Raw genomic sequence first — 18,918 nt, forward strand, 5'->3', positions numbered from 1 at the left:
AATCATGTAGGGAAAACAGGTGGAAGGAGTATCAACACACTCTAATAACAGGTAGTATTGCTAGCTAATCCCCAATAAGTAGGGCAGGTTTCAGGAGATAAATATGGGAGCATAGTTTCAGAAGGAACCATAAAATTTCAGGCAAGATTATAAGATTAAGCTTTTTGATGGTGAAATACTTCAGCTCTCTGTTTTTTTAAATTTCTGTGGCAAGCTGGAAAACAAATGTAGCCCTGTTCAAAACTGACATTTTGAAGGATGATTTCAGTAATTGTTTTGCCTAACAGCAAATGATGAAATACTCTCCAACATATATTTAAGAGCAGCTAATGATGAGAGGTTTTGAGCACTTAAATGGATTTGAATATCCTTTTGCCCTTAAATTTAATTGGTCAATTTTTCTTCAGCAGGAATGGGATCATTCACATTACTCAGTTGGGTAAGAAAGTGATGGCTAAGGGAAAAAGACAAAAAATAATTCAGAATGCTGATACTGAGCCCATGTTTACTGTTTTATTGGCAGGATTTGCGGTTCACTTTAAATTCACGATCAGACAAGTTATTTACCAAAACCATTTACTCCAAAAGTAGGCACAACCACATACTTTAAAACAGGAAGCATTTGTCATCACAATAGAAAAGATTTGATTTCCATACACAGAAGTCCATGATATGTGTAGTTGAAATGAGTAGGTGTTACTGTTACTGTCACCTGCCTTGTCACAATTATCAGTTAAGAAACATCCAAACTGGAGTTGCACTAAATCAGAACAGTAAAAGAAGCACTGCAGAAGGAAATGCAGAATTCATTTAGAGTTGTTGCCTCATGTCTAAGCAGACAACAAGCTACTCAACTCAGCCAGAGGCCGGCTCACTGAAGCCTAAGCCTGTCTTGCTCCCAGAAAGATGGATCACCTCGGGATCTCCTTGGTATTTTGGCTTCATTTGTCCTTTATTGTGAAGGTGCACACAGACTTGGTACGATATCTGGTCGGTTTTTTCCCACCACCACGCTGTAGTTTTATATGGATCCCACTGACAAGCAAGCTAAAACACATGAAATTCCATTTGAACATAAGAAAACACTTTTTCACTGTGTGAGAGCTGTTGAACACTGACACTGGTGATCCAGGGAGACTGTCAGCATTCCCTGGAGTCAGTCAAAGCCCAGCTGGACACAATCCTGGGCAATGTGTGCAGAGGGGTAGGCTAGACAATGTGGAGATGTTATTCCCAACTTCTACAATTTTGCGATTGATTCTGTGATGAGCTCAGCATCTCAAGGCAGCAGAAGCTGGCCGTAGGGTGCCTGGAGGTGAGGGAAGAGGTCCCTTTCATATGCATCTGTGGCATTACCAAATACATAACAGAGTAACACTCCCCATCAAACTAAAGAGTGGAATATTGATAAAGCATTCTTAAACAAGGTGTCACAGGAAGAGACTTGAGGTTTTCACTAGACTGTGAAGCAGATTTTAGCTTTCAGAGCATGTGCCTTTCAGAAGAGCATGCTGCGCACTGGACAATAGAAAGCTGGTGGTCTGTAGACTTCAAGAAGCTTCATCATGAGGGGCTAAACTGAGAGGTTAAAGAGAGACAGGAAGCAAAATGGGCTTTTTTGCCATCCTTTCTCTTCTGAGCAGAAAGAAAAGGACACCAAATAGCTTAAATATACAAGTCATAAGCTCAAAGGGGTTTAGAGGTTTCTCTTAAGAAACAAGGAAGCATCACTGCTAGAGTCAGCACTCAAATTTTCCATCATTGTAATATGCTCTAATACATTCATAGACTTCTTTGTTCTTCTTAAACAACTCTAAAATAAGTGTCTACATCCCAAATTTACAGCTGTGTGAACTGAAGCACAGCATCAGTTCAAGTTGGGGGAATATCCAGTAGTCCAGTGAGAAGAGTTCTGGTGGGAATGCAAAGTAGGCTGCTTCTTGAGGGCTCTCACCAGTGGTGGGTATTCCCACAGACAAGGGAGAAGCTTCTGAGAAGGTATTATTTCCTCTTTACCCCCTCTCCAAAAAAGGTGAGATTAGAACTGCAGAAAATTTATTGTAGTTTTATGCAGTCTACTTCCTCTGTGATTGGCATTACACTTGTTCTCAGGTCCAAATCTGTGCTAGATTTGCTTCCCTTATATGTTGACCTCCATCTGAGCAGCATGATCTTCTTGAAGTACTTCATGGTGTTGTTTTTCACGGTTACAAAACACATGGTGTTTATCATGCTATTACTCATGGCGATGCACTCAACTATGTAAAAGGCAGTAAGATAATGTTTCTCTTTCACAAAGATGGTGGGGAAGAAGTCCCGGACAATTGTGAAGCCATAGAAAGGTGCCCAGCAGAGAACATAGGCAGTCAGGATGCACATCAGTACCATAACAGTTTTCCTTCTGCACCGAAGCCTCTTTCTGATTTGTTCTGTCTGAAATCCTGGGACGGTTTTAAACCAAAGCTCGTGAGAGATCCTGGCATAGCACAAGGTCATGGTAATCACAGGTGCTACAAATTCAATGCCAAAGATGAAGAGGAAGTACGATTTATAGTACATCTGCTGGTCAACTGGCCAAATTTGGCCACAGAAAATTTTCTCCTGGTTTTTAATTTTAAATAGCACAGTTTCAGTAGCAAAGTATGCAGATGGAATAGCTACAAGTATGGAGACGATCCAGACCAAGGCAATGAGGAAGGTTGCTGTTTGATAATTCATGCGTGGTTTCAGTGGGTGAACAATGGCCAGATACCTAGAACAGAAAAATACATTCAAAATGGTCTGAAAACACTGTTAGTCAGAACACACTGACTACAAGCAAACAGAATTGGGCAGGAGGAAATTGCTGTCACTCCTGAGAGGAGAGCCTGACAATATTCGTCTGTAAGAACATAATCATCTGTAAGAACATTTTGTGAAGTAGCAGCCTGGAGCTGAGTTAGTTATAATTTTGTATCACACCTTCTCCTTTTTAACAGGAGCAGGAGTTTGAAAAGTGCAGTATTATGCATCTAGTCAGGTCCAGGAAAGAAAAGACAAACATGTAGAAGCAGGAAAATGTTTTCCTTAGGCAGAGAGCTACTTAAATAGCTCTTTTTACAAAGAGGTCAAATATACATCACAGTGCACCCCATGATAACCACAGAAATAAGAAAACCAAAGACCTGAAGATGATGCTAATGTATGGTTACAGGTAAACATGATTTTAAGCCACCAAAAGAATGTGTATCTATTTTATAGATACACACCTTAGAGGAGTGTATATCTATTTTCTGCCCATAGAAACCTTTTTTGTGTGTGTTCTGGAGGTAACTATTGCTTATTCATCTTAAATATACAGTATTAAGTAATATGGCAAAGCAGAAAACTCAAGTTAGGTATTTGTACTGCTTAGGACTATAAAGCTGCAAGGTTGTGGTATTCCTGCTAGGAGGAGATTTTTATCAGAGGTCCCAGTACAACCATATTTAACCTAAAGAATTGTTTCAAAAAGTGGAATTTCTCATTCCTTTGGAATATATTCCATCTCTATATATTCAATACATAGAATAGCATCCATAAGAGATATTCATTCTAAAGTTAAAAAGTCAGCAGCGCTTTTCATCAGCCAGATATTGGAAGCAGATAAATTGTTCATGGCTCTTAATAGTGCAGGGTAAATTCAGAACGAGTCAGCCTCATTGTGGAGCAGATAGGTGAACATTTTTAGATTGGATCCTGGGGAAGCATGTTGTGGCATAATATATGTGTATGTATTTATATACATATATCTGAGCATATCTGCTCAGCAGAACATTTGACTGGATGGGATCAATCTGTCCAAGAGAGTCAGGAGGGAGCTTTTGTGGTGGATTTCCTGATCGTCATTGCTTACCACACGTGGGCTGTTACCATAGAGTGGTCCTGCAGTTTGTGAATGAAGTCAGATGAAACTGTCCAGGAAGATGTGCTCCAAAAGTGTACATAAAACACACCAAGTGCCCATGGGTGTTCGTCCAGGGGACCCAGCTAAATATTTGCAGTGTGGACATTGGACCCTTATCACACGCTCTTCCTCTTCAGATATGGTATTTTTTCTGGTGTAGGTGTGGCCTTAAAAATCTGAAATTCCTGTTTTTTCATGTGAATAGACATGAAGGAAGAAAAAAGAGAGCCCTCTGTAAAGGAAACCCTCAGTGGGACAGACTTACCTGCTTTTCACGGCTGATTTTTTTTAAATTATCTAAACATGGGAAGACTTTTGTTAAAAGCCTGTTCTGTTTAGAGACAGAAGTCAACAATCTGTATGACATAACCAGCATGGAATAGGTGATTGTTAAACAATGATGTTTCTCTCTGTTTACCAAGTCAAAAGCTTGCAAGAAAAAACGAAAGCAATGAAACTATAACAGTGTGTTCTTACAACAAGCTTCAGTGGTTAATCTTTGCCAGGCTTGTTTTTAAAGATATGTGGGAAGATATGCTATAAATCTGATTTCTTAGCAGACATAAGGGCGCCATGACCCATGTTACTTCATCAACCTGGGATGCACTAGCAGAGCTTTCCAAGAAAACCTTGTAGGAGCTGAAAAACTGATAGAAAATGGTAATGCATACGTGGTAGTGTTTAGAAGCTTTACCCCAAGTCCTCAGCTGCTGTTGAAAGGATAGTCTGTTAGATGCTTGTTAAGGATTTGTTTTGTAGGAGCTGATCATTCCCTTGCCCACGCTAGGCAAAACATCTCTGAACTTCTCTAGAGTCTTTTCACAGACTTCTGTTGACAACAGAAACTGCTGAATCAGCCCCACACAAGCTGTATCTGTACACCCTTCAGCAAGGTTAACTACTCCTGAGCTGACTTTTGCATTAAGGACTGAAAACTGCAACACTATACTAAAGTTTGAAATGGCACATGAGAGAAATTGGGGGAAAGAAGAGGAAGGAGGGGTGGAAATCACATATATATATGCAAAGGGTCTACAGAGATGTGTATTATGTTTGTACATGAAAGAGGGCTTGCGATGATGGCCTTTCTGTAACGAGTTTACTGAGCAGCTCTCTGGCCTTCTGTGAGTCAGTCATGTCAGACTTATGTCAGCACAAGGCTGATCCTCAGTGCCTTCGCCTGTCAGTCCATGGTGCATGAGACTGAGAGAAGCAGCGTGAGAAAGGATACAATTAAATTATATTGTTAAAATTCCTGGAGTAAGAGGCAGGCAGTCTCTCAGGACTCCAGCACACTTGGAAAGAATTTCTTCACTGAAAGAATGGCCAGGCATCGAAACAAGCTGCCCAGGGAATAGTTTACAAAAAGTGTGGATTTGAGGACATGTTTTAGAACCTCGGAAGCTGTGGCCACATCTTTGTGCAGTTGTAGCATCCCACTTACCTGTCAACAGCTATAGCCAGGAGAGCATTGGTCGAAACATAGAGGGAGACGGTTCGAAGGTAGTTGACTGAGGCACAGAGGACATGGCCGTGCTCCCAGGACAGTTGCCGCACCACGTAGTAGTCCATCTCAAAGGGGCAGCACACGATGGCCACGATGAAATCTGAGATGGCCAGGTTGGCAATCAGTAGGTTGGTTAGGTTTCGCAGCTTCTTGTAGCGGGCGAGAGCAGCAATGAAGATGAAGTTGCCAATGCCACAGACCAGCATGATGCCAACCAGAGCAACCCCGATCACAATCCTGGCTGCAAAGAAGGTGCAGGTTTTGGTCATGTCATCCTCACTGTCCAGTGGCAGGTCATAATCACTGTAAGTGAAATTGAAAGGGAAAGAGAAGTTTCGCAAAGAGGTGAAATCCCCATCATGGAGGTTGTAGATTGCAGCAAAGTTGAGGCGGGCGGTAGCATTTAGGTTGCGTTCAGTTTGCTCCGTGGCCATGTCTGTCTTCTTTTGGCATGTGCAGCTTGGCTGGCCCTTGGTGTTGTGTTAGAATAGCGCAGTGTGGCAGGGCACGAGAGTGGGAGGTGAGAGACCTTACCCAAAGCTTCCTTTTGAGCAGTGAGTAATCTTGTCTTTGTCCCCAGAAGATTATAGGACAACAGCCTCACTTATCTCCTTCTGTGGGAAAAAAAAGTGGAAAATGTCTCTTGAAAGGAAATGACAGCAAAAGTACTGACCTTGAAGGAAAGAAATAGCCACCTTATTGCCCCACAGCTCTGTTGCTGCATGTGCATGGAAGGAAGAAATACCCTGTGAAGGGATGCTTCTGTTCTCACAAAATAAATGCCTTGAGTTGCTTCATGCATTGGTTGTTACACCAGCAGTTTTATTTACCAACAATGAAATTTTCATCAGGCAGTGAAATGAAAATAAAGAAGGAATGTAAAATCTAGTTTAAACCTCCACTGGCCTGCAAATCCACGGTGCTGTCATCATTGTGCAAGGTAAAAGACACTAAAATGACAACTCAGTGTGCTGAGCACATCTGATGTGCTTTTGGACAAAGTTTGTGCTTTATTCTGGTTGTTTCAGAGTGATTTGGTAGAGGAGAACGAAAAGAGAACTGATGTCCTTGCTTCTAAATACATTTCTTAATGAAGTAAGAGTTGCAAAGACCCAAGAAAATACTAAAGCCAGCACTTCACTTTTGGCAGCCGTTAATTAAATACAGGACAAAATTTTCTGCCAGCATAATCCATTATCACTTCTGTCAAACAGGTGAAGCTCTGCCAATTTGCAGAGACATGAATTTTGTCCCATGAACAAGCTTGTAGAGCTTAGCTGTGAAGGCAAATCTGCCATTCACATGGAAAGTGTTTTTACAGACAGGCTCTTAAGGTGAAAGGGAAAATCTTCCATAAGCAAGACAGAGTGCCTTGAATTTTTGATGCTGGGAAGGAGCAGGCTCCCCTCTTTGTACTGCCAGTTGTACCAAATATTAAAAAAGTATTAATTTTTTCCCACACAGAGGGAAAAAAAAAATCTCATCTACTCCTTATTTTTGCTTCTCTGTATCAAAATGCTGAGAGGGCATCTTCCCATGGTCTATCTAGGAATCTTCACGTCAGACTCCTGGTTGTCAGGACAGTCCCACCTCATCCCAGCAGAGGATCGGGGGGCATTACTGCTTTTTCTGCCCTCCAACAGTAAGTCCTCAGGGTGTCAAATGCTACTGAACAATAGCAGTCTTGGCTACAAAGGATAATCTGCGTCATGGAGCTTTTGCTCCCTCCTTTCCCTGGAACCACCCTCAGACCCTGATATACTGACACTTAACAAATATCTGACAGGAACTCTGTTTTACAACTTTGGTCACCACATTGTTTTTCAAACTGAGCATTGCAGAACAGAGTAACAGAAAGCCAAAGCCTGAAACTAAACAGTTCTGACAAGGGACTGCTTTAGGAGACATCTCCACAGCTGCCTGGAAAGGTAAACATTCATTTAAGAGAAGTGCTAAATAAACACTTGGATGCAAAGTCTGTTGGCCAAAGCAAGGGGCAGTATCTGTGTCAGATTTCACTGCTAAATACCAAGAGAGCTATAAAATAAATACAGACAACACAACCATCCACAAACTGACATAACACTATTGGCAAAGCATACCTGCAGTTGGTCTCGTCTTCTTGGAGGTCTCAGGCACCCTGCAGAGAGCCGCCAGGTTTCTCCTCTGCACATGTCTTGCTCTTACCGGAGGAGAGAAAGGATAACTGGAAGTAGCCCAAGGACTCCACTGAGCGCTCATTTCCCTCCCACTCAGGTTTGCCCTGTGCTCAGCGGAGGATGGCTCCGCTGTCTCTGTGCCTGCATCTAAAGCCTTTGCTCGGTGGGAGGCACCTTGACGCTGTCCATGCATTTCTGATTTTAAAGAGGCAGCGCGATCTGGAGACAATAGAGCACAGCCCTTTTGGGGTTCCTCTGCCTTAAGCCCTCTGAATGCATGGAATTGGCAGAGTGGCTTTGTTAGCAAGCTTGAACATGGAATATATAAACCCCAGTCTGCCCTTGCCCTTTGGGTTTTGCCTGTGCTGGGCAGCAGCTGCCTGCACCTGATGTGACACAGAAGCAAAATACAAACCTCCCACTGGAAAGGAGGGGGAGGAAGGAGGGTGATGTGCTTTCCCAGGGACCTTTCTCTGTGTGTCTCTCTCCGGCTATTGTCTTTAGGACTGCAGCTGCAGTAGCTCCAGAAGAAGGAGGGTCACACAGTGAATAGCCATAAATCAGAGGACCCCTCACAGCTTTCCTTGCCCTCTCAAGGAATTACTCAGAGCAGAAAAGTGGCAGTGAATCCTTAAAGACTTGGCGTCCTTTGTTAATGCTGCCTTCTCACTGCTCTGAAGCACTCACACCTGAGAGAGCAGTTCTCCAGAAGGAAAGGAAATGTGTGGCACATGACTCTCCTCTTCTTCACCTCCAGACTTATTCACTTAGCTGACATTTTCCAAGGCGCATAGTTGGGATACATTACATAGTCCCTAGCAGATGAGACCATCAAAGGCTGTCAGACGTCATGAAGAGTGTAGGAGGTTTGCAGAAAAAAATGGTATGCCATCAATGCACATTCACAGCTTGTGAGCTGGTGGGCACTTAGCTCTGGAAAAAGAAGGTAAGGAAAGAAACCTGTGGGTATAAAATATGTCTGGGATAAAAGATGTCTGTGGAATTCCTTCCAGAAAACTTGAAGATCAGAAAGTCCCCAATGTCTGCACAGAGCGTTAAGAATTTCCCAGTAAATACTTTGCTTGGCTTTGTTTTGAACAGCCAGTGTAATTGGTGAAAATACATTAAGGGATTTTTAATCTCCTGAAAGGGTGCAACCAGATGAACAATGATGAAATCAGAAACAGTTCATCTGTTAAATTCTGTCACAAAAAATATAAATATAGTAAGTATGGAGAGAGAGACAAAGGAAACTGAGTGTGTGCATCAGAACCATGTCAAAAAGATCCCTAAAATGGGCCACATAAACCTTAAACGTCCCTGAAGAAAAGATACACTAAAGGGAGTTTTGCATTCAGAATGTTCATGATCTCTTTAAGACTTTATTTAGCTGTCTCACATGAAGTTATCTAGTGAGCTAATAAAGCAATATGATATCCAGATATTTATATTCCTTTAGGCCAAAACCTCATCTGCTGCAGAACTCTCTCTCCCCATTGACTCAAGGCAAGTTCGCATCAGAACCTTGATAACTCCAAGGTTTTTCACTGAACACTGCATGCTCAGTGTGAGCTTCTGTACAGCAGTTCATCTCCTGTGCTCCAAGGAATTGTGCTGTATGTGTCAAGCGATTCTCAGAAAACACCAGTAGCATTGTGAAACAATGTGATTTACATGTGCTGTGCAAGGCAGTGCTTTGTAGCTGTGGACTGGGAGTCACTGAATAAAGAACAAAACCAGTCCTTGGGCAGAATGGAAGTTCACGGGTGGATCTAGCGCCTCAATGACTGTCCCAGTACCCTGCCCCACTGCAGCAAGGGCTGGTGTGGTAGTAGTCTAAGGGCTCCAAATCCAAGGGGTATATGCCAGAAGCATATGCACATGATTCTGGTGTACGATTTCTGCAGAGGACTAGGTTTCTCATTAATAACGTTAACTGGTGATTCCCCAGTGGTGTCACAACACTCAACACAGTCTCACAAGGCATTTCCTGAGACCAGTGTTACCAGTGTGATAAATTCAGGCTGAGAAAGAAAAGTTGGTACTGAAAACTATCATGTAAAAGATTGTGTTGGTTTTGCACGGCCTGGTTTTTGGTAGTGGGGGAGGCTACAGAGGTGGCTTCCGTGATCAGCTGCTGGAAGCTTCCACCATGTCCAGCAGAGCCAATCCCTGATGTCTCTGAAGATGGACATGCTGCTGGCCAAGGCTGGGCCAATTAGAGATGAGGGTAACGCCTCTGTGATAACTTATTTAAGAAGAAAATCAAAACAAAGAGGGGCACAGGTTTTTTTCCTAGCCACAGAAGAGGAGGTGAGAACATGTGAGGGAAACAACATGGAGACACCAAGGTCTCATAGAGAAGGAGGGGGAGGAGGTGTTCCAGGTGCCAGAGTCGAGATTCCTCTGCAGGCCATGGTGGTGACCATGGTGAAGCAGCTGTGCCCCTGCAGCCTATGGGCATCCATGGGGGATGCAGAGATCCACCCGCAGCCCATGGGGATCCACAGGGGATGCAGAGATCCACCCGCAGCCCATGGGGATCCATGGGGGATGCAGAGATCCACCCGCAGCCCATGGGGACCCATAGGGGATGCAGAGATCCACCTGCAGCCCGTGGGGGAGGTGCTCACGCCAGAGTGGTTGGATGCCTGGAGGAGGCTGTGATCCAGTGGGAGACCCGGTGGAAAGAGGGGGGGCCACTGCTTCCAGGCTGGAGCAGCCTGTCCTTGGAGGACTGCACCCCGCGGAAGACTGACCCACGCCGCAGCAGGTTTGAGAGGACTGCTTGTGAGACTGGAGCCATGGAGAAGGAATTGTCTCCTGTGGGAGGGACCCCAGGACTCACAGGGGAAGGACTCCTCTCCCCGTGCAGCAGAAGAAAAACTCGGGTGATGACCTGACCAAAACCCCCATGCCCTGTCTCCCTGCACTGTTGGTGAGAAGGAGGGAGAGGCTGGGGGAAGAAAAGGTGTTTTAAGGGCTTGTTTTACTTCTCATTTTCCTCCTCTGATTTTGTTAGTAATAAATTCACTTTGTACTTCTAGGCTGAGCCTGTTTTGCCCTTAGAGTGTGTTTTCTCCCAGTCCTTATCTCAACTCATGAAGCCTTCATCAAATTTTTCCCTCTCCTCTGCCCAACTGTGGCAGGGGAGGGTGAGTGAGCAACTTTCGTGGGTGCCTGGCATTTGGCCAGCATCAAACCACGACAAAGATTCACATTCCTGTTTATTTGTTTTGGTCATTAGTATGCTCACAGGTTGAACAGGGAGGTCATTTGGAGGTTGAGTGATGCAAAAACAATTGCAGTGTAAAGTACTTGTTTGGAGACTTTAAAATCACGAAGGTCTAAAACCAGCATTTAGCCTGGGAACAGACCTGAGGACTCTGGCCCTACATTTCAAAACAGCAAACTCACTACCTACTGTCTAGTTTTTCCTAATTGCTAAATAAATTGGACTCTGAGTGTTGTAATGTATGTGAACCCTGACAGTGTGCCCCAGGAATTCATCAAGCTTACTGAAATGTAAACTGTACTAAATTGGATTGGGTAAGAAGAAGCTGGGAAGCAGAATACCAAGACAGCATGGAATAGAAAAAGAAGGACTGTGCGGCACTGGACTAGAAGCAATCATATTTTCTGAAAAGTGGGTGCAGAGCGCATGGACAAGACAGAGGGTTGTGTGCAGTGGTTGCAAAATGCATAAGTAGAATGTAATGTAAACAGTAAAGGTCTTCTGCGAAATCGTATTGATTCGTTGTTCAGAAGTTCTGAGCTCCCGCTTCTGAGTGAGGTAATTAAACTTACCTAAGCTTTGCATAAAATATAGCTGGGGTTTTTCAAAGGTTGCTAATATAAATCAGGCAGTGAAGTGGGACAAAGCATCAGACTTATGATTTCCTGGGAAAACAAGCAAACAGATGGTGCAAGCACACATGGATTACAACCATGTGTATTTTTGCTCAGTATTCCCACCAGACATTCAGCTCAGGGGTTTTACTCAATCTGAGAGTCTGTAACTGATACTAATGAACACTACATTTGCCTGCAGAAAGTTAAGTGTATATATATATACTTTTAATACATGGAAATATGCCTTGTGGCACAAGAGGAAAGTGACTTTTAAATAGAGTTTGGCAAAAATATTTGCCACACAGAAGGAATCCCACCCTACTCAGCTGTTCCAATGGTGACTTGGGATGTGGAAATGTCCTGGAAAGGAGTGAGCAGAGAAGAATTTTACTTTATTACTGGATTATGAAACCATATTAGTTTCCTCTTACCACCTTTTTCTGCGTCCTTACTGAGCATGTATCATTTTGTGCCTTGGGAAAAGGCACAAAGCATGTGTAGGAACCGTAGAGCAGGCTGTCAACAACCACAGTGACACTCTGCCAAGATGGTTGTCAGCACTGCTAGAACAGCAGATGTGGCACTTTCATCCAAAAAGTCTTTCCCTTTCAGAGCAGCACAGGTTTCTGTGGACAACGCCATTCAGGTGGCTCTCACAGCCGAATGACACCAAGATTTAGCTGAGCTGCTCAGAGCTTACTTCATGTGCAAGGTGACCCAGGGGCAATCTACTTTTCCAAGTAGAAGCTCCTTTGTTTTCACTTATCTGCGGGGTTTTTTCCCCACTTTATAATTCTCTATCAGTGTCTATTTCTCATTTTCTTCATCTTTGTTCATCCTTTCGTGATTGTGTAGGAAAATGGTGTTTATTTTGCTCACTTCAGCTTAGCATGCCATTCTGTGAGAAGCACCCCCTGCCCTCAACAACAGTGTATGAAATACGTAGAAATAGCTCTAAGAAGCTTATGTTGTGACTGGCACTTGTCACCCTCACTAGAGAAGCAAAAATGATGGTATTTGAGGCGGGGGGGAAACAAAGACCAGCCAGACTGCGCATGAGTCTTGATGCCACAGTATATGACATGAATGACCACAAGAAAAACGTATCAGTCTTTGAACATTCAACATTTTATTTAATTATTAACTGTTCCTTTGGGTTTTGGGATGTATTTTTTAGGCTTTGTGTGTTTGTTTTTGTTTTTTTTTTAATCTGCCTGCCTTAGAGCAAATATCTGTTAGCACAAACCCTTCTCTTGAGCAGAGGCCTCTGAAAAGCAAATGTTAAGAAATCTCAGGATTATCATCTAATCCATACTGCTGTTTCTGGGCTGTGTTACATATATACAAATAATTTATGAAAAATGCTTTCCTGGCCTGATGGCAAAGAAATTTTTTAATGTAGAGCTCATGTCTTCTATATGAAATTATTAAATGTTTCTTAGCTGCACTACACAGAACTAATGGTCCTATTTTAAATTCCTTATTTTACTATCTCTGATCCAGATTTGAAGTCTGCATTTGGCTTCTTCCTCAAGAACAGGTTTATGCAGACCCCATCTTCAAAAGCCTTTGAATTTAGAAACATCCAAAAGGAGCTTAATATCTCATTCAGGCTTGTCACTGCTCTGGATTTTCAGAGATAGTCTTGTTGACTTTGGATTTCACTCAGAGAAACACTTGGTTCATTTTCTCTTTCAGTGAGTGTTATGAGCTTTGGAATGCTTTTGGAAATGAAGCAGCTTTTTACTAGAAGTGTGTCAGTAGGAGATATATCCTTCCAAAAACCTGCCAACTTCTTTGGCGGTCTAAGTAGGAAAAATTGAATGCTGCATTATTAAAAAATTTAAGTGTTATCCATTCCAGCTACAGTCTCAAATTTAAGCTCAATTGTCAGCCCTTTCCTTTGCCATTGCTGCTCTCTGTTACAAACAAAGCCATGTAATTTGTATTATCATCACTTCAGCATCTCCTTTATTCTGCTCTTTGTATTCAGTGATCATTACTTTCTGTTTCTCTGCTGCAGACAGAATCCTGCTCCTTCACATCTCTCCTTTGGAATATTGTGGTGGATCTGCCATTGCTATTTTTCATTGATGATTTGGTATTTCACCATGGCAGGCAGAATGGTTCCAAGATTTTCTCTCTGCAGTTCCCATAACCCCATTTTTACCTAAAAATAACCCTTCTTTTCATTATCTCTACCATCTCAGCATAAATAAACAGTCACTATGAGCATTTTTACCTCCAGCAATGACTCAGAGAGGTCTGGTTGGCTCTGGTGCCTACATGGAGGCAGGTCCAGGTCCTCAGCTTCTCCTGTAGCAAGATATGAAGTATTTAAAACTCATGACCCATTCTACTGCCTGAGACAGTTTTTGGTGGTTTATTGTAAATTCTTTTATTTCTCCCAAGTTATTTGAGATTTAAAGGGCTGTTGGAGTTCAGTATCAATCTGAGAAAGAGTTTAATATTCTGTGAAAACCTTGTTGCAGGTATTAGATATTGCTGGTTATTTCTGTACACACTTGAATTCTAATTCAACAGAATAATGCTTAATGGTAGTTTCATTGGAAGCTACTCAGAGCATGAAAACACAATCTTGGTGTCAGGATGAGTCATGAAAAGCTGGTGTCACCTTATTTCTAACATTAAAAAAGGCCTTGTGGTACTTCTGATAATGTTGTCAAAAGTGCAGGGCTTGATCAGCTTGCTTCTCATATTTTTGAAGTCTGAGAGTAGCATTGAAGGAACAGGAGATGAAAGGCATGTCCATGCTCCCCAAACTAGGTGGAGATGAAGCAAATCCATGCCAGAAGATGCCCATACATGTTTTGGGCTGGAGTCTGTGTCCCCCCAGGCACTCCAGGGCTGACTGCTGACCATGTGGCTGGCAGTGTGGTGGAACAGGCTCCTGTCCAGGACTCTGTGGAATACAGGTTATTTAGAGTCAAAAGGAGACAGATGCTGGTTTGTCTGAGAGGGACAGCTCAGGGGCATGGATGTCAGAGCCAAGGGCTCAGCATCTCCCTTCTGGTGTGATACATAGACTGAGCTAAATACTTTGGGGCAGGAGTGACAAAGCCCCCACACTGCAAAAGGAACCTCTTTACCGTTTGGTAGTGGTGAGGAGGAAAACCCTTCCTTCTCTCTGCTGGTGGTCACAGTGGCCACGCAATTATACCCCCATGTGTTCTTGTCTTTAAAAGTGCAGCCACAAATTCTTGTGTAAAAATCCTTTTTGTTTGATAGTAGGATTGATGAGTAGGACTTGAGAAAATCCTGTCAAAGCTTGACACACCAAAGTGGGGTAACCTTTCTATGGATGTCCACCAGGATGGTGTGCTTGGAGACCCATTGAATAAGGTACAGCTCAAGGGTCCCACCTGAGGGAGGTAAGATTATCCATGCTCTCCTCTTTGTCATATTAGCTGTAATGAAAGACATTTTAGGTGATAATTTACAAAATTTGAGTGCCTTGCTTACTGGGATCACAATGAATTAGCAGTGATGGTTCTTTTCCTGGAACATTTAGAAATTATGTGAACAAATTAGAGGCAATAGGAGAATGTAGCATGGCTACAGCTGTGTGGGAATGGGCATCCCTCAATTCCAGAATTGCAAGTCCTTGAGGAATAAAATGCACGCTAAGTCCCAGCCTTTTCTATGGGACCTACTTAAAATTGTTTCTATTTGGTAGAGACCAAAGTTGGCAGGGAATGGCCTTTATGAAATCAAACCCCATTAATTGTGACCTTCTTAAAAGACCCCCTGTACAGGGGCTATGACACAGTGCCACAAAACTAGCTCAGGAGGAATTAACTGTTCAGCCAAACTCGTATCTCTCAGCGTTGGGGATGTCATGGTTTAACCCCAGCTGGCAACAAAGCGCCATGCAGACACTCACTGCCTGCCCCCTCCCAGTGGGATGGGGAGAAGAATCAGGAAGAAAATAAAAAACCTAGTGGGTTGACATAAGAACAGTTTAATAATGGAAGCAAATTTAAATATAATAATAGCAACAATAACAGCAAGAAGAATAGATAACTAAATCCCAAGAAAAACAGCTGCTCACCACTTGCTGACCAAAGCCCATCCAGTCCTTGAGCAGTGGTCAGCCCCTCCCAGCCAACTTCCCCCAGTTTATGTACTGGGCATGATGCTCTGTGGTATGGAATATCCCTTTGGCCAGTTCTGGTCAGCTGTCCTGGCCATGCTCCCTCACTTGTGCTGCTCCTTGCTGGCTGAGCAGGAGACACTGAGAAGTCCTTGACTCAGGAGAAGCACTGCTCAGCAACAACCAAAATAGTGTGTTATCAACATTATTCTCATCCCAATCCAAAACACAGCTGTGTACCAGCTGCTAAGGTGAAAATGAGCTCTATACCAGCCAAAACCAGGACAAAAGATGAATCAGCCTAGAATACAATCTCCAGAATTTTTTAGAAAGAAATTTAGCTGTTCAGAGGTCATTTGTATCTCTTGACTACTGATCCCAAAGTAAACTGGTAGGAGCTCACTGTGGAAAAAGTCATCACATGGCATGTAATGCACAAAGGCCAGGTGTCATGGTTTAGCATAGTTTGCGTTTTTAGTAAAGCGGGCTTCAGCCACAGAAGTGATTCTCTTGCAAAGAGGTGCTTACAGCTTCCTCTATAACCCAACAGATCCAATCAACTGGCTAGTTTGAAAATTGGCAACTCTTTTAAGCCACTTAAGAAGCTTGACACGCCTCTGTGATCCACATTTAAGAACGAGCAAAGCCCGGGAAAGCTCTCTTGCTTTCGGACAGGTCACTAGGGATTCGCAGCGTGGCCCAGCAGGGCTGGGCCAGGCCCTGCTCGGCACGCCCTGGCCGAGTCGGCCGCGGCACAGCTTGGCTGAAGATCTCGGCCACTTTTGCTTGCTGGACGCCCGGCCCAGCCCCCTCAGTGCAGGCTGGGCCAGCTGGGAGACAGCCACCCCGGAGCCATGCGGCCTTGTTCCATCCGCGGCCCTGCTCCGTGCAGGCGGCCCCGCGGCGCGTCTCGGCCAGGCCGGCCCCCCTCCCTTCCTCCAGTGCGGCCAAAAATTCATCTGAGGCCACTGCCTGGCAAAGATCACGTCACCAACAGTGAGAGGCGAATTCCAGCTGCAAGGCCCGGGCGAGATCAACCCTTTTAGTGCTATAAGATTCCTCCAGAACAGATGAAGCCTGCAGACATCAATACTCTCCTGAGTCAGAGGAAGAGGAAAGGTGAAGGCACATGAAGAAAACACCACAAAGACACCAAAGTCAGTGAAGACGGAAGAGCTGAAACCCCGAGAGAGGAGAAAGAGGAGATGCTTCAAACTTAGAAGCTGAAATTATGTTGTAAAGTTGTGGTGATGAACTATGATACATCAGAATACCCGTTGTAATTTCATGAAGCATGGGGGGTGGAGCGTTCAAACCGCAATCATGAACAAAACTACCTGTGCTGAAACAAGCAAATGTTGAAGTAGCTGTGATTTGATGATAAGCTTGAACAGAGAGGGATAAAAGTGATGAAGACCCTTGCTCCCAGGGAAGGGGGAGGGCCTCTGTTCCTAGAGCTGAAGATGCTCCCAGAGATAGGTGAAAAGAACCTTTGTTTCTGAGCAGCTCATCCTTAAAATGGTACCCCATTAGCTAAAGATTGAACCCTCAAAAGCAGTTGTGGGGAAAGCTGTAAGTTGAGGGAAGGGACTTTCACATGCGAGCAGAGAACCAACCCGGGTGGCTGTCTTGCTGTAACATTGAAGCCATGAGAGAACTGTTTCTTGTGGAGATGTCTCCATAGCATGAGCAAGAGACACTCCTCTCCCTAAGTGAACTGAAAAAAAAGATTATTATAGCATGGTAAACTGACTGAAAATCTCAAGGGTTGTCTTCTCATGTTGTCAGTGGGAGAAGGGAGAAAGGCGGGGGGAAGAGAAGCGTTCTGAAGGTTTAGTCTGACTTTTTTTTCTTCTTTTAGGTCTGTTAATAAACCTCTTTATATTCTTCTAAGTTTTGTGCCTGCTTTGCTTTCTCCTAATCCTTATCTCACAGAAGGAAAATAAGTAAGTAATGGATATTTTGAACTAAACCACTACATCAGGATAGTGGATCTAATGCTGTTTGTGAACCAGAGCATAACTGACCTGCTGTGAGAGACCCTTTGGGGGTGTTTCTGTCCACATGACTGCAGAGGGAGGCAAGGGAGATCACGCCTTCCAGACTGGGAGTTAGCTCCCATGCTATGGATGCAGCAGGATGGCTTGCTGATGGGCAGCCTGCTCTCTCCCACTATTATGAGCAAACTTTCATTTAAATGAGCTTTAAATTTTAAGACCAAAGTTTTCCCAGAAGAAATATTTAATCTGATCCCAGCTGGCCTTTTAAAATCAAATTCTTTATTAACTGATTTGTTGTTATTAGCCACCAGGAAATGCACTTGTAAAGACACTAGTTAAAAAATTTACAGTTTTCCAGTACCCTAATTTAGGTATTTTTGCTGCAGGGAGTTCACTTGGAAGAGAAAAGGAGGGCATGTGGATACTGAAAAGCTAGAAGAGGAATTTTCCAACTTTCTGCAGCATCCTGTGAAGTTTTCCTTTCTCACGCAAGCTAGCTGAAAACAGTTGGAGGTTTTTGTAAACCAAGACTTCATCTAACACCTGCAAACTTGTTTTCCAGTATTGTTATGGTACATTGGAAAGTTATTTTGAAATGGGTGTTGTAGAGTCTCAACCAATCATTCTGGGAGGTGGTTGATCAAGGAACCAATAATATCATGCCATTCTTGCGAACCGAGTTATAGAAATGGATTTATAATTAATAAGCCCATTTCTCCTTGGACTTGAATTCTGTGTCGTTCTTCTCGCTGTCCCTGGTACAACAGCAACAGAGGACAGACTGGATATTTGAGTACAATTCAGACGGTTTTTTAGAGGCTCATTTCTCATGCAAATGCTGTCTGAAATCATGTCAGATTATTTTCTATCCAATACCTGATCCATTACCACTGGAGATTTCTACCGTACTATTTTCTTTTGTTGCTTTTGGAGCCAGCTGCATCTTCAAGATCTGTAGCCCCCTGTTGAACCTGAGACAGCCTTTAAGGAAAGATGATGACAAGTCACCCCCTCCCTAGTACACAGGGACATTATGAAATGTTCTTTCTGCCAGGGCAAATGGATTTTCCTGAGCTTTCTGTATTGGTTTCCTGGACAAAAGAACATTTTTTGCTTGTGTTTTTGTTCTGTTTGGGTGATTAAGAGGTCGTTTGCTAAAGCCCACAGAAAACTACCCCATGTGTAAATTTATTTCAGCCCACTTAGTGAGAAAGGTACCAACATGATGGTGTGAAACGCTGTGTGAAGGAGATCTGTGGGATACAAGGAGCCTGCTTGTGTCCCCACCTAAGAAAGGGCAATTTCAAAACATGCTCTGAAAGTCAAAGAACCAGTGCTACCCAGAAGACTTCAAGTATCTG

General features: G+C 43.4%; 1 protein-coding gene across 2 annotated transcripts; it reads right to left on the reverse strand.

Annotated features, from left to right (window-relative positions):
* Positions 1-499: 499 nt before the first annotated feature.
* On the reverse strand, positions 500-7,971 carry PROKR1 (prokineticin receptor 1). Of its 2 annotated transcripts, XM_032103607.1 has the most exons (4): positions 7,535-7,971; positions 5,967-6,046; positions 5,370-5,735; positions 500-2,752 (listed from the first exon to the last, which is right to left on the reverse strand). In XM_032103607.1, the coding sequence occupies exons 3-4, from the start codon at positions 5,699-5,701 to the stop codon at positions 2,056-2,058; spliced, it is 1,029 nt and encodes a 342-aa protein (XP_031959498.1). In that variant the 5' UTR covers positions 5,702-5,735; positions 5,967-6,046; positions 7,535-7,971; the 3' UTR covers positions 500-2,055. The 2 variants fall into 2 exon arrangements, with proteins under 2 accessions (XP_031959498.1, XP_031959497.1); XM_032103606.1 differs by having other exon boundaries at positions 5,370-6,046.
* Between the last annotated feature and the right edge of the window lie 10,947 nt (positions 7,972-18,918).

Source organism: Corvus moneduloides, chromosome 3 (genome assembly GCF_009650955.1).
Source record: "Corvus moneduloides isolate bCorMon1 chromosome 3, bCorMon1.pri, whole genome shotgun sequence".
Classification (NCBI taxonomy): Eukaryota; Metazoa; Chordata; class Aves; order Passeriformes; family Corvidae; genus Corvus; species Corvus moneduloides.

Excerpts from the sequence above, each read along its gene's own strand:
- PROKR1 (XM_032103606.1), bottom strand. The coding sequence starts at position 5,866 with ATGGCCACGGAGCAAACTGAACGCAACCTAAATGCTACCGCCCGCCTC. Across the intron at positions 2,753-5,369 it reads CTGGCTATAGCTGTTGACAG|GTATCTGGCCATTGTTCACC; the intron begins GTAAGTGGGATG and ends TTTCTGTTCTAG.